This window comes from Hemitrygon akajei, chromosome 15, assembly GCF_048418815.1.
Source record: "Hemitrygon akajei chromosome 15, sHemAka1.3, whole genome shotgun sequence".
In the NCBI taxonomy this organism is placed as follows: Eukaryota; Metazoa; Chordata; class Chondrichthyes; order Myliobatiformes; family Dasyatidae; genus Hemitrygon; species Hemitrygon akajei.
Window position 1 is genome coordinate 73567912 of NC_133138.1, and position 15895 is coordinate 73583806.

A 15895-nucleotide genomic window follows, 5' to 3' on the forward strand; every position below is an offset into this window, starting at 1 on the left:
ATGAAGTTTGGTCTGAATTGAAAACTAAGCAATTGAATGCTAGACCTTCTTGGAAGGAGGTGCGATTGTGGTTTCACCAAAGCATGCTGATGTTGCATTCTAAGAAAACCAATGTAGAGTCATTCAGCATTTAATAAAAGCTGTGGTGAAGCTGTAGGTAGGGAATGGAAATATGGGTGAACCTGCAATGAGTGAATAATGTTAACCATGAGCACACCACATCAAAGATATCTATCATTTATTAAGGCTATTCTAAAATAATGTATTTGAAGTGCTTACTATCTGGGAGTCAAACTGCATATGTTGGCTTAATGCCTACAACCTTGTTGAAGGGTTTGGAGGCTTGCATGCCTCAATGACCTGGAGAGTTCTGTTGGCTGGAGTCAGGGCCTTGTGCTTTGACTTATGGTAGGGTCACCCAATGCCAAACAAGTCAAAGGGCAGAGGCCAAACTAAGAGTGGTCCACGGTCCTCCAGGTTCAGGAATTCAGCTCAGGGCTAACAACCCTGAGTGGTCAAAAAAAGCTTGTTACAGAAATAGCAATGAAGAACCCTTTATATCTGCATGTGATGGTATTCCTGAGTCTCCACCCAGGATTTGCATGACTGACCCTGAACAACACCTGCTGCACAATAGAGAAGATGGCCAAGGACTGACATAGATGGAGGCCCCTCTTTGCTGTTCTAAGTGCTGGCGGTGTAACAGACAGTAACTAACTACTTTGCCATAGATCGATAAGGGTAGAAAGTAAAAGATCCTGATTGTAGTGAAATGTGAAGACATGAGGCTTCAATTATAGAGATAAGCACAGGATCAGCAAACATAGGATTGCAAAGCAACAGGTGCCGAAGAATCAGACTAGGGCAATGTCTCCCAGAGAGAAAAGACATTCTTAGTTTGGGCGAGTACAATTCGCTGAATAGTGATTAGGCCACTTTAGACCAGACTTATACACAAATCCTGTTCAGAGAAAGAGCCCATAATTTGTTAAATATGAGAAAGCCAGTTCCCACAGGTTCCCGGAGCTGTGTTGCTCTACGAGTCCACAAGACCAATACTACGTAGTCAGAGTGCAACCACAGACTGACCACGGTGAAGTCAAAGTTGCAAGTCTGGTGACGATGTAGAAGGGAAGAGCAGTGGGAATGGAGAAAGATCTGCTATCTCCAAAGAGCCAGTTTTAATCATAATACATAACAATATAACAAGAGACACAAATATGGAGCATGTTAAGAAACACCAAACTAGAGATCATTGCAACTACTGTATGGCAACTGCAATGTATAATTTTAGTTCCTATGGTAAATGAGAAGAGTTGGTACAAAGCTGGTGATGAAAAATATTCATCAAAATATATTCCTTGTTATAAGGACAAATGCATGATTCAGTCTGCATAAGCTGATCCAATGAAATGTTCCACTGGAATTTCTAGTGCCTGCTGTGGCTACATCAGAGATGGCAAGTTTATATCAATATACAGTGGACAGTTCAGTGAACATGACAAAGATGACAAGTGACTTGACAATTGGTTGAATTTACAAGGCATATTGATAAATAACAGATTGTATAATTAGAGTTTGCATATTTTCTCTCCATTTTTAAAGAGTGAAATAGTGTACTGAATATGAATGCAAGAACAAAGAGTAGCATGTGGTATCACTTTGATACACGACTGTTTTTAATTTATTTAAAGATACAGTATGGAACAGGCCCTTCTTGCCCAATGAGCCACGCCACCCAGTAACCAACCTGTTTAACACCAACCTAATCACAGGACAATTTACAATGACCTCCACAGTATGTCTTTGGATTGTGGGAGGAAACACACTCGGTTCACGAGAAGAACGTACAAACTCCTTACAGATAGTGCCGGAATTGAACTCTGAGCTCCAGAACACCCTGAGTTGTAATAGCGTTGTGCTAACAGCTACACAGTCATGGCACTCGTGTATTGGACACGGGTGTGTAGAATTCCTGGTTTCCCTTTGTTTTGTTGGAGTAAACAAAAAGTGATTTTAAAATTTGTATGTGTTCTTTCCTGATTCCTATCAGGGTTTTCACAAATGTGTTTGCACACAAAAGGAGACGCCACTCATGTTCAAGGCCACATGAAAACACTTTATTAGAATGAGCACAAATGCAATACAGAAGTAAAACCATATCTCTATTGCAGTAAGTAGTGGCAATACAGAAATCAAAATAACACTTACCATCCTCTAAATGGGCTGATATGCAGCCCCTCCTCTCTCTCTGTCCAACTCCGAGTTGACATACTCTGACTCTCTGGCCATACTGTTCCCTGTCTCCACATAAGCCAGCAGCCATGATCTAGCCTAGGGCAAAACTCTCTTCCCTGCACCAAGAAGATGCCCCTTTTATACCCTTCAAAAGCCCTTACACTGAGTTTTGGTACTTGCCTCTGCACAATGCCTTCCTGTAAAAAAAAACATGTTTTTCACTGTCTTCCACTATTATGGCTACAGACTTGTGCTCTCTTAACTTTTTCAAGAGAAGCCCTCTCCAAGCTTTGTCTTACAGACTTCCATTTTATTTTACTATATACCAAGGAGGAATCACAGTCAACTCTTTCCTTACAGTACGTAGATTTACCTCAAGCTATAACACAGAAGTGCATACAGATACTACACATAATGCTTCCTGTAGCTATAAAAAAAAAACTGATCTAATTGGGATGATTAAAAGAAAAGATTCAAAATAAGGGTATTTAATCTTAAAGTCTGAAAGGATCATATTATTTCTCATAAGCAAATGTAGGAAGAGCACCTTCAAAAGAGGCATGGTGGGAACTTAGAATGCAATGTGCCAAAAAATTATAACATTGCCACTTAATTAGGTAGAAAGAAAGAGCTTGAAACATATTGAAATATTAGTTGAACGATGCGTTTTTGGTCTTTCTTGGGGGCTTTACTATTGCTTGGTGGGTGGGTGCTGATGCTTTTTGCTGTAGTAAGTGGGGAGAGGAAGGGGAGGGTTGATGCTTGCTGCTGCTTGTGCCAGTGGGGGGAGGGAGAAGGGGGGCTTTAGGGTTCCAGCGTTTTTACTGGCACTCATTCTTTGGGGTACCCTTCCGTTTTCATGGAGGTCTGCAAAGAGCAATAATTTCAGGTTTTATATTGTGTACATACTCAGATATAGAACTATTGAATACACAGAAAGCATGCAGTTAAAGGGGTATTGAAATTTAGGAAACTAATATCAATAATTAGCTGCCAAAACCAACACATTGGTAGGTAGTCAAATGCTGATAATTTCTCTGTTTTTTCTTATTATTGCACTAGGTTGATTTATCCTCTAAAACAGGTATGAAAAACATTCAAGGCCATCAATTCTAACAACTTAGAAAATGAAGAATTAGTAACAAAACATTTGGAAAACAGAATTTACATTACATAGACTCTGTATGGCTCTTGGACCTAATGTTCTATGTTAGATCTTCAATTTTTCTTAAATGAGAATAGATAATTCATATTTTTTTGCCTATAATACACAAAAGATAATGTAATTATTGCTGTAATGGGAGTTCAGTGAATATAGGTGTCATTTTTGTCAGGAAAGCAAGCATCGACATAAGAAGCAATTGCATGTAGCACTTTGAGATATTTCACGAGCAGTGTAATAACTGTCAAAAATTAAAACGCAGTAAGTTCTGCAGTTGCTGGAATTTCAGAGCAACACACACACAAAATGCTGGAGGAAGTCAGCACAGCAGGCAGCATCTATGAAAATGAATAAACAGTTGATGTTTTGGGCCAAGAACTTTCATCAGGACTGGGAAGGAAGAGGGTGGATGCCAGAATAAAAGACTGGACTATGGGAGAAAGGGGAAGAGGAGGGGAGGAACAGAAGCAAAAGAGGACAAACAAACCAGAAGGAGAAATCGATGCTCCATCAGGTTGGAGGTGACCTAGCCGGACTATAAGGACTCTCCTCCACCCGAGAGTGACTTCATCGTGGCAGAACAGGAGCCGTGGACCAAGAGATAGGTATTAAAATGGTTGGCCACCAGGAAATTCTACTTCTGACGGATGGAGCAGAGGTGCCCGACCAAAGCAGTTCTTCAATTTATGCCTAGTCTCATCAACGTAGAGGAGGCCACATCAGGAGCACAGGATAGATGATGCCAATAGATTCTCAGATAAAGTAATGCCTCACGTGGAAGGACTGTCTGCGGCCCTTAATGGAGACGAGGGAGGAGGAGAATGGGCAAGTGTAGCACTTCTCTCACTTGCAGGGATATGTGCTAGGGGAGATATTAGAGGAGAAGGACGAATGGGCAAGAGAATTGTGGAGGAAGCAATCCCTGCAGAAAGCAGAGAGTGGGGGGTTAGTAAATATTAATTTGGTGATAGGATCCCGTTGAAGTTGGTGAAAGTTGTGGAGAATTATGCGTTGGATGTGAAGGCTCATGGGGTGATAGGTGAGGACAAAAGGAACTCTATCCCTGTTAAGGCGGCAAAATTGTCTGAAATAGAAATCAAAAAAATACAGGATACTGAAAAAGGATGTCATCTGGAATGGAATTTAACACTATAGCCTGCAAATTAATAAAATTTGATTCTTCTGTCTCAAGCTTAAATGTCTCACAAGCTGCAAAACAGAAAATACACTGAATTCCTGGTGGCAGCTTCTTTCAAATGCAATGGGAGGAAAAGATACATAATAGATGTGAGGGATACATTTAGGACAGATTTCAGAAAGTGCTTGTTCGCTGAGGAATCAGTAGATGGCACTGCATCTAGTAAGAATGGCTGAAGCTTGTCTGCGAACTCAGTAAAACCATTATTCAATAAATGGGATTAAATAGGCTGAAATGGTTGTTTTTATCCCAGTCTGCCTTGTGATAAAAAGAACTCTGAAAATGGCATTTGCCTTTGTTTTTATAAACAAGTCATCTTTTTTTATTATGCCATACACAACTTCAATAACTAATTTCATTAATTTGCTGGCTATATTTTTAAATTGCATTCCAAATGACATCCTTTTTCAGTAGCCTGTATTCTTCTGATTCCTATTTCCGATCATTTCATTGCCTTAACAGGGATAGAGTTCCCGTTGTCCTCACATACACCCCGTGAGCCTTCACATCCAACACATCATTCTTAGGAAGAATTTAGCTAATTAGTTAATTATTTAGCTAATTGAAAGTTAACAGTCTCACAAGTAAAAAATGCAATAATGGTAATCTGTTTTAGCAACATTGGTTTAATGATAAGTATTGAATAAGACACTGAGAGCTTTGTTGTTCCATGGATGGTTGCTAGCACAGGAGGTACCCATCAATGATGTGTTCACTGGTAGTCACATCTTCTGGCATCTCCAGACTTCTTAGATTAATTCTTCACTTTTTCCCTCTGTCTTTTAGTGCTGAACATCCGTTAATCTCACATTATGATACATTTTTTTTAAAGCTGTGTGTCCCTTTTCTCTAATTGCATTCAAGAAGCACCATGATTTGATCTACTAGATTAAAAGTACTGGAAAAAGTCCAGCAATTGTTTAATCAAATTTACCCAAAAGTGGGAGATTGGTGGCAGGGAAGTAACATGATCCAAACTGCTACTCAGAGGATTTGGAAAAAGCTTTAATGAATCCTTCGGTACAATATTGACAGAGGTATATAATATACTTTATTGATCCCAAGTAGGAAATTCTTTCATTACGGCAGCAACATTTAAAAATACACCTAGCAGTGTGCAGTCTTAACTAATAATAAAGTTCAGAATAATAATATACACAAAAATAATGTATCAGTGTGCAATAATGTACAAAATAATAAAACAGACTATGATGTGCGTTCTCCTGTTGCACGGATGAACTGTTGTTCATCTCTTATTAAATTTGGTAGGAAAAATTTTCTGTAATGATCCTTGTGACAACAGAGTTGAATGAGTCTGCTCGAAAGGGGGCTCCGATGCTTATTCAGTAGGTCATGGAGAGGATGTGCCAGATTGTCCACAACGGATAACCACTAATTCAAGAGAGTCCGGGTTGTAGCCAAGGATGGATCCAGTCTTTTTGATGCGTTTATTTAGTCTTTTTGCACCTCCAGCAACGATGCTGCTTCCCCCAACATAAAGCCACAAAGAAGACTGCACTCACTACAACAGACTGGTATAAGATCTCCAACATCCTGCCGCACACATTGAAGATCTCAGCTTCCTTAGAAAATAGCATCTGCTCATCCCCTTCTTGTAAACAGCCTCAGTATTCTGATAAAGGATCTTGACCCAAAATGTTTACTTGTTTATTTCTTTCCATAGATGCTGCCTGACCTGCTCAGTTCCTCCAGCATCTGCAGAATCTCTTATGTATATGAAATAACATGTTCATATTTTCAACTTATTATATATTAACCTATATTTACCTAACACAGTGAACTTATAGCCAAAATAAAATCCAGTGACAGATAAAGCCAGGGCAAAATTTAACCGTGAAATTAAAACAAAACCACACTAGTAGTAGTTCGTGAGTTGCCTGGGAAGTCCTAAAAAAACCTAGTCATTACAAAAGTGCAGCAAAATTAAAATGTTATCTTATATAGGCAAACTTACATCACCAAACAATTCATGTAACACATTATGATCTTCCTTCTTGTGATGCTGTATAATTAGAATCATGCTCCAAGAAGGTAGCCATGTATCTGCTGAAGCATTAAATTCTAGGCACTTGTGATATAGAGGCACCAAACTCACTAGATATTCTAATACTGTAACATCTAATAGACCCAGACTTACTCCGTGAAGGACACTGACGTCATTTGCAGAAACCTCACCAATATTTCATTAAATTTAATAGCCCGATTTGCTGACCCAACTTTCAACCACAACTCACTTTGAAGTGTAGCCTCAAATGTGCACTGGCAATCCTGGATTCATACAGCACAGAAGCAGGCCCTACCTTTCTTGTGACCTCATGGAAGCTGTTACTGGGAAATATAAAAACCTTTATTCACACAGCAAGCCTCCAAGAGTGTGACAGAGTGTCCTGGAAAATCCGAGAGAATCTCACTCTCCTGACACGGTTTTATACTTCTTCAACACAAAGATAACAATAATGATTAACTGCAGTTTCAATTACTATAATCACCTACTTAACTTTACCATTTGGAATATAGTCAGGTAAATTTACAGAATTGCAAATTTACAATGGTAGCACAACTCAACTACCAGAACCTCTTTGAATACTCAATAATGGTGTCTGTTCCAAAAACCATACACCTACCGGGTGCCACAGTAGTATAGCTTGGGTTGTCAAAGTACAGTGTTCAATTCCAGTGCTGTCTGTAAGGAGTCACTGTATGTCCTTCCTGTAGAATGCATGGATTTTCCCCAGGTACTCAGGTTTCCTCCCACAGTCCAAATAAGTACCGGGTAGGCTAATTGCTCGTTGTAAATTGTCCCATGATTAGGTTAGGTTTAAATTGACAGGGGTTGCTGGGGTGGCATGGCTCAAACATGGCTTAACATGAGCAGAAACATTTATCGAATGTCTTTCCTCATATAGTTTCAATGGGACAGAGAATATCTCACACACAATGATTGGTTTTACTAGGCGCTATCAGTTGGAAGTTAAATTGTGTACAGGTTTATTCCCTGAAGACTGGTTCTCATTTTAGCTAATCCATAATTATGCTCTCCATAATGTCATAACTCCTGAACGATCCCTAGCATACCCTCCTCTTGGCCCCTGGACAATGGTCAAACTTTAAGGACCTACATCACCTTTCATCCCTAACTGGCTATCTCTAAGTCTAGCAGAGACAACAAGAAAACAATCCAGGCATTTGATCATATTTTCCTCTTGGATACATTAGTACTCTTGATTTCAGCCAGTCATAAATGCAGCTTTGTCGTTCATGATACTTTGCATGATACTTCCTTCCCTGTGGGCTCACTGTGGTGGACATCCCATACCATCCTTTAGCATCTGCAGAATCTCTTGTGTTTATGATATGCTGCTCCACTGTGAAGTCTCTGAGGAATGTCTACCCTAATGGGAGTTCAGTAAGACCCTCTCTCACTGCTCCCACTCTGTGATCTCAGTTGCCCACTGACTCTTTGACCATATGCTCACCCAGACTCGCTACAACAGTCACAGATCCTTCCTGAGAACTTGCCTTTGCTGCCATCTTGTTCCACATATGGCACAGGTGTGTTTTCAGGTCACCTAGGATCCCAGGGACTAACATTTGATTGACTGCTTCTCCCACAGTGTCTCCCTCCAAATTTTGTACACAACCCTCTCTGCTATGTGGAGATACCTGCCACAGCTACGGGCCGCTCTCTCCTCCGCCTCTCATGGCCCTCTCCAACATTTCATCCTCCACCAGATCTTTGCATTCAGCTGCCAGCTCTTCACCTTCGTCACATCCAGTAATGATTGTACTATTGCCCGGTGTCCAAACTGTGGGTCCTACCATCTCCAACTCTGGTTCCGACAGTCCTAGATGCCCCCACATTCCAGTCCCTGCTGCCTCGCTTGGATCTCATTTCTCTCGTATGGGACACCTCTGGACCAGTGATACAATTGCTGCCAACCCTCCTCCTCTTCTTGGACACCCCACTCCGGTTCTCTTGTCTACTCTGGATCTTTTCATCTCGAATTGCCAGTGAGACATCAAACGTCTCAGTTTCAGCACTCCTCTCTCCGCCTTGAAACCTTACCCCCTCTGAACACACTGCACCAATCCCAACCAAACCATCAAGCCCTCAAAGGAGATGCTGTTATAGTGTGGCAGACTGACCTCTACCTTGCTGAGGCCAGGCTGCAACTCTCAGACATCTCCTCATACCTAACCTTAAAAAGGACCCCTCTCCAAATCATCGAAAAACTGTCTCTCACAACATCATTGATCTCAGCAACTCTGAGGAACTCCCATCCACTGCCACCAAACTCATAACTCCCTTACCCCACACTGCTCGCGTCTACCTCCTACCCAAGATCCACAAAACCAACTGTCTGGGTAGGCCTGTATGTCTCTGCCTGCTCCTGCCCTTCTGCATATGAGTCCTCATACCTTGACTCCAGTCTATTCCCCTTGGTTCAGTCCTTGCCCATCTACATCCTTGATACTTCTCATGCTCCTCATGCTCCTTCATTTCCCTAGCCCTGACTGCCTCATTTTCACCATAGAAGTCCAGTCCCCCATCCCTCATCAAGAAGGCTTTAAAGCTCTCCATTTCTTAATAAAAGAACAAACCAGCTTCCCTCCACCACCACCCTCCTCCATCTGGCAGAACTGGTCCTCACCCTCAACAATCTTCCCTTCAGCTCCTCCCACTTTCTCCAGACTCGAAGGGTAGCCATGGGCACCCTACATAGTCCCCAGCTATGCTTGCCTCTTCGTTGGTAATGAAGACAGACCATGTTCTAAGCCTTCCCCAACAACGCTCCCCAACTCTTCCTCTGCTACATTGACAACTGCATTGGCGATGCTTCAGACACTAACGCTGAGTTGTCAATTTCATCAGCTTTGCCTCTAACTTCCACCCTACCCTTAAATTCACTCAGTCTGTTTCTGACACCGGCCTCCCCTTTCTCAATCCCTCCTTACTCCTCTCTGGAGACAAAATGTTGAGCAATATCTTTTGTAAACCTACCATTTCCTAGTTATCTTGACGATACCTCTGCCTACCCTGTCCCTTGTAAAACTGCAATTCCCTTTTCTCGTTCATTCGTCTCCACTGCATCTGTTCCCAGGAAGTGGCTTTCCTTTCCAGAACATCAGAGATTCCTCTTTCAAAGGATTGGGTTTTATAGATGCTGCTCTCACCTCCATCTCCTCCGTTTCCCAAACATCTGCATTCACCCCATTTTCCTGCCGCCTTAACAGTGATAGGGTCTCTCTTGTCCTTACATACCGCCCCATGAGCCTCTGCATCCAACACATCATCCTCTGCAATTTCCGTCAGCTCCAAAGGGATCTTACTACCAAACTTAGCTTTACATTTTCCTTCTCTCCATTTTCCACAGAGATTGCTCCCTTCCTTCATTCCCTTGTCCATTCGTCCCTCCCGGGACTTGTCCTTGAAAGCAGCCACAGAGCTACACCTGCACATTCACCTCCATTCAGCAGCCCAAACAGTCCTTCCAGGTGAGGAAACAGTTCATCTGATGATCTGCTGGGGTTGTCTATTGTATCCAGTGCTCCAAATGTAGCCTCTTCTACATTGGTGAGACCCTCCATAAATTGGAGAAACACCGATGAGTGCCTCCACTCCATCTGCTAAAAACCGAACACTTCAGCAGTGAAACATTTTAATTCCGATTCCGGTTCCCATTGTGCCAAGACTTGACCACCCTCAGGGTGGAGAAACAACTTGTATTCCAGTTGGGTAACCTCCAGCCTGATGGCACGAATGTTGATTTTTTTCTTCCAGTACCAAAATCTTTCCCTCTTCCCCTCTTCTGCACTTTGGCCTCTTACCTCTTCTCACCTCCGCCTGGGTCCCCTCTCCTTCCCCTTCTACTGTGGTCTACTCTCCTCTCCTATCAGATTCCTCTTCTCCAGCCCTTTACCTTTCCCACCCACCTGGCTTCACCTTTCACCTTCTAGCCATCTTCCTACCCCTCCCCCATCCTTTTATTCTGGCATCTTCCCCCTACCGTTCCAGTCTTGAGGAAGGGTCTCAGCACAAAAGGTCAACTGCTTATTCATTTCACTTGTTGCTGCCTGACTTGGAGGTCCTCCAGCATTTTGTATGTGTTGCTTTGTATTTCCCGCATCTGCAGACTTTCTCTTGTTTGTACTCATTGAATATCTGATAACTGAACCTAAAACATGAGTGTCAGTAGTTACTCTGTGGGCAGGGGGCACCAACATGGTAGCTTTGTTTCAGGGTCATAGGCAACAGTTCACATTCCATGCCATGACAGAAGATTAAATGATCTTTGATTGATCTACAGGAAGGGTGGTCTCTGAATGGCTGCAAGGACTTCACCCCAATAGATTCCCCTCCTGAGTACTTTTTTTGTTTGCTGGCCCAGCCACTGAAAGAGCCCAACTCATTTGTGTTCACTTCCAGTCTGGAGTGACTCCTTCAAATGCTCTGTGCATTTTTTTCCCTGTCTTGCCTTCTAGTTTGTGGGATTTGATGTCTCTGCCATAACTCAGATCCTTTCCCATCTATTTTCCAAATATTTTTCTATTCTGATCTATAATCATCTACTCTCCAAGAACCAGCCTCTATTACAAAGTACCGTTACTGCTATACCTAACACTTTATACACAACTTGCTGATGTGTTCTCTGTGTCTTCTGCATTCACATTCCTATTCCTTTCTTTTGTAGGTCCGCTTCCACTCATCTCTGACCATATCTCCATAACATTCATCCCAGCATACCAACTGTTGCTGAAAGTGGAGAAACTATTCAGAGGATCATCACTGTATGGCCTAATGAGGCAATCCCTATGCTTCATGAACCTTTTGAATAGACCATATATGTCAAACTCAAGGCCCGCGGGCCGAATTCGGCCCGCGGTGGAATTATCTTTGGCCCGCAAGATAATATCTAATTACTATTAAAGCTGGCCCCAGTAATCGAAGCGCCTATGGCGTATGATATGGCTAATGCTGAGTTTATTCAGGTACCAGGTTTTCAGGGTTTTTAGTGTTTATTCGGCAGTCTTGCTCGGCAGTCTTCTTCATAAAAAACGGAATTTGTAAAGTGAAACACTTTGTAGTTATAGCAGAGACTGAGACACATGAGAGCAGGCTGAAAAAACGGAGGCAACGAAAGTTGCGTTCGCACGCGTCCGACTGATCCGGCCCGCATGAAGCTGCATTTTGCTCAATCCGGCCCGTGACCTAAAATGAGTTTGACACCCCTGGAATAGACTAACAGGCAGAAGTTCAAAGAGGCTGCCACAATCTGAGAAGACACAGACCTTGAGGAATATGTCTTATCAGTCACCAGCTACATCACTAAATGTGTAGATGACGTTGACAGCTCAAGAACAGTCAGAAGCCCTGGCTGAATACAGAGATACACTCCCTACTAAAAGCCCAGCGCATTGCCTTCAAGTCTGGACACAGTACAGCTCTCAAGGCAGCCAAGAGAAACCTCACCTTAGGCATCAAGAGGGCAAAACTATACACAAAACATTCAGGAACACCTGTCCGATAATGATCCCTGGCGTATGTGTCTGGGCTTCAAGGGCATTACTGACTATGCAAAGAAAAACTGCGTCGACTGCACCATTGATGGCTCTCTCCATAACGCACTAAGCAACTTTCATGTATGCTATGAGGCATGCAACACAATGCCAGCCAGAAAAGTTATACCCCTCCCAGGCGAGCAGCTACTGTCTGTAGCAGCAGCAGATGTGAGAAGGACTCTGCAGAGAATCAATCTCCCACAAGGCAGCCAGGCAAGACAACATCACAGGTTTAATACTCAGGGAGTGTCTTCACAAACATCTCCGTTCCACGTGCTTCAAATTAGCCATCATCATTCCTGTACCAAAGAAGTCTGCACCAGAAATAAACGACTACTGATACCAATCATTAAATGCTTTGATTTGCTGGTAATGGCACATATCAAAAACTCTATACCTGCCAAACTGGACACTCACCAATATGCTTACCGCCAGAACCACTCTATGACGGATGCCACAGCATTTATCATGTACTTGGCCCTGCCACACCTAGAAAACAAGGACATTTGCATGTCAGAATGCTGTTTCTAGATTTCAGTTTGGCAGAGAACTATTGTTCCAAAGACCTTGATTAAAAATCTCCTGCTCTTCGGTCTAGATACACCACTGTGCAACACGGTGTTGGACCTCCTAATCAACAGACATCATATAGTTAGAATGCACAACCACTCCTCCCTCACCATCATCTTCAACATGGTACTCCCCAGGGCTGTGTGCTGAGCCCATTGCTGTACACTCTGCTCACTCTTAACTGCCAGATCTGGTGAGCAGAATTGGGACAGCACTGATCTATTTGTGAACCAAGAAGGCATGAGGCATACTCCTCCACCTCCGCTTTTGAGAGACTTTACAGATCTATGCTGATGGTGTATAGTAAACCTGAATCGCTGCATCCGGTATGGAAGGGGTTAACCAGGATTCCAACTGTTTAACCTGAGTCCAGTATTTTCACTGGGCGAAGGGTTAGTTGTGTCTATTCTGGGACAGCTCACTCACCTTTGGGCCCACCGGACACTCAGCTCTCACCTGTGGTCCCAAGCAGCTGTTTGCATGTTACAGTGGGCACACCCCAGTACACCACTTCAACAGGTAGGCTAAACCAGATGAGGATAGCCTACGGGTCTCATACCCTGGTGAGATAGGGACATGACTGTCCTAGCATGTTAAGTCAGCTCCAGCAGACTTTGGGGGGGGGGGGGGGGAGAGGGGGGGGGTTTGAGATCAACAGTGAGATCCAAGGTAATTTTGCAATGCTTTGTAGGAAGCGAAGGGCATGATGAGGCAGACAGAAGTCCGAGGAAACTGAGGTCCTTTAACATCTGCCGGACGATGCTGAGGATGTTCTACGAGGCTGTGGTGGCCAGTGCTATCATGTTTGCTGTTGTGTGCTGGGGCAGCAGGCTGAGGGTAGCAGACACCAACAGAATCAACAAACTCATCCGTAAGGCCAGTGATGTTGTGGGGGTGGAACTGGACTCTCTGACGGTGGTGTCTGAAAAGAGGATGCTGTCCAAGTTGCATGCCATCTTGGACAATGTCTCCCATCTACTCCATAATGTACTGGTTAGGCACAGGAATACGTTCAGCCAGAGACTCATTCCACCGAGATGCAACACTGAGTGTCATAGGAAGTCATTCCTGCCTGTGGCCATCAAACTTTACAACTCCTCCCTCAGAGGGTCAGACACCCTGAGCCAATAGGCTGGTCCTGGACTTATTTCCACTTGGCATAGTTTACCTATTATTATTTAATTATTTATGGTTTTATATTGCTATATTTCTACACTATTCTTGGTTGGTGCAACTGTAACAAAACCCAATTTCCCTCGGGATCAATAAAGTATGTCTGTCTGTCAAGTCATGGCTATTCACTGCAACTAAGGCAGACCCCAGTTTGTGACGACCAATAGACAAGGACTTCTGAGGTTGAAAAAGTGGAACTGCCCCAGTGCAATGCTTTTCCAGTTTAAGACTCTCCCACACAGGTCCCCTGTCATTGTTGGATATGATGAATAACCACCAGTTTCCAACGGCTGCTTCTCCAGGTCTGCACACAGACACAAATGTCATTTGTCAGGAACACAACCTACCCACCTGGGAGTGAACTGTGCCTTTAAAGGAAGCTCCCTTACCGTGACTTGGTCAGCTGGCTGCGGGAGGACTGTCCTCTCTCCCTCTGGCTCTGATTCCTGTTTGCGCAATCCCTCAACACTTTAGCTGGTTGCAATGGTCCTTCACATCTCCATATAATCTTACCAAATTGGCTTTTGTAAACTCTTTCTCTACATCTTGACTCTGAAGGTTTTGTGAACGTTTGTGATCAGTGTTAAGGGCTGGCTGGGGCTCTCAGGTTTCTGGGCCTGCTTTTGTCTGACCTCAATAGGTGCCATCCTGGCATGCAGGTCTGGGTATTATTTCTCTCTCAAATATATCCACACTAATTTCCATATTTTGGGAAGTGGAAATAAAACTAAAACATATACTCTACGATTTCCCACTTCTTTGCCACTGAACTCATGATGGCTTTTGTACTCCCTTTCATATAAACTCTGTTAACCTATATTTTCAAAATTATTCTTAAAACATTCAAACACAATCACAAACAAGCATACACGCATTCCTCTGGCATCCCCAACAGTCAGTAACCACCATTTACACTGGTGGCCCTATCTCACCAAACTATCCAATACTGTCCAATAGCTGGGCCTTTACACACACACCATTTTTATAGCTACCAGTTCGGCACCCTGCTGGATTCTTTAATACCTCGTGATTCTGTGGTCATTGACCTGGACAGATCTAAGCATGTGGTGCTACTCTTAAGAATATTCACTCCATTAGGCTGCTGTGGTGGCTTGCCAAATAGTGGGTCATGAATACATTCCCAATAAGTCCCAACTGCTGTACTTATTTCCTGAAGACTGGTGCTCATTTTAATTGATCCATACTTACAGTTGAAGTCAGAAGTTTACATACACTTAGTTTGAAGTCATTAAAACTCATTGTTTAACCACTCCACAGATTTCATATTAGCAAACTATAGATTTGGCAAGACATTAAGGACATCTACTTTGTGCATGACATGAGTAATTTTTCCAACAATTGTTTACAGACAGATTATTTCACTTTTAATTGACCATATCACAATTCCAGTGGGTCAGAAGTTAACAAACAAATTCAAAAGAAATCAGCCAAGGCCTCAGAAAAAAAAATGTGAACCTCCACAAGTCTGGTTCATCCTTGGGAACAATTTACAAATGCCTGAAGGTATCACATTCATCTGCACAAACAAAAGTACACAAGTATAAACATCATGGGACCATGCAGCCGTCATACCGCTCAGGAAGGAGATGTATTCTGTCTCCTAGAAATGAATGTACTTTGGTGCGAAAAATGCAAGTCAATCCCAGAACAACAGCAAAGGACCTTGTGAAGATGCTGGAGGAAACAGGTAGACAAGTATCTATATCCACAGTAAAATAAGTCCTATATTGACATAACCTGAAAGGCTGCTCAGCAAAGAAGAAGCCGCTACTCCAAAACCGCCATAAAAAAAACAGACTAGATTGCAAGTTCTCATGGGGACAAAGATCTTACTTTTAAGAGAAATGTCCTCTGGTTTGATGAAACAAAAATTGAACTGTTTGACCATAATGACCATCGTTATGTTTGGAGGAAAAAGGGTGAGGCTTGCAAGCTGCAGAACACCATCCCAA

The 15895-nt window shown here is 42.8% G+C and overlaps 1 protein-coding gene across 2 annotated transcripts in view; it reads right to left on the reverse strand.

Moving 5' to 3' along the window:
- The window catches only part of LOC140739451 (zinc finger matrin-type protein 4-like), a 173825-nt gene that overhangs the window by 117239 nt on the left and 40691 nt on the right, over positions 1-15895 (reverse strand). For both annotated transcript variants that reach the window (XM_073067760.1, XM_073067758.1), the window contains exon 7: positions 12609-12668. In XM_073067760.1, coding sequence (XP_072923861.1) covers positions 12609-12668 — 60 coding nt within the window. The remainder of the gene's footprint in view (positions 1-12608; positions 12669-15895) is intronic.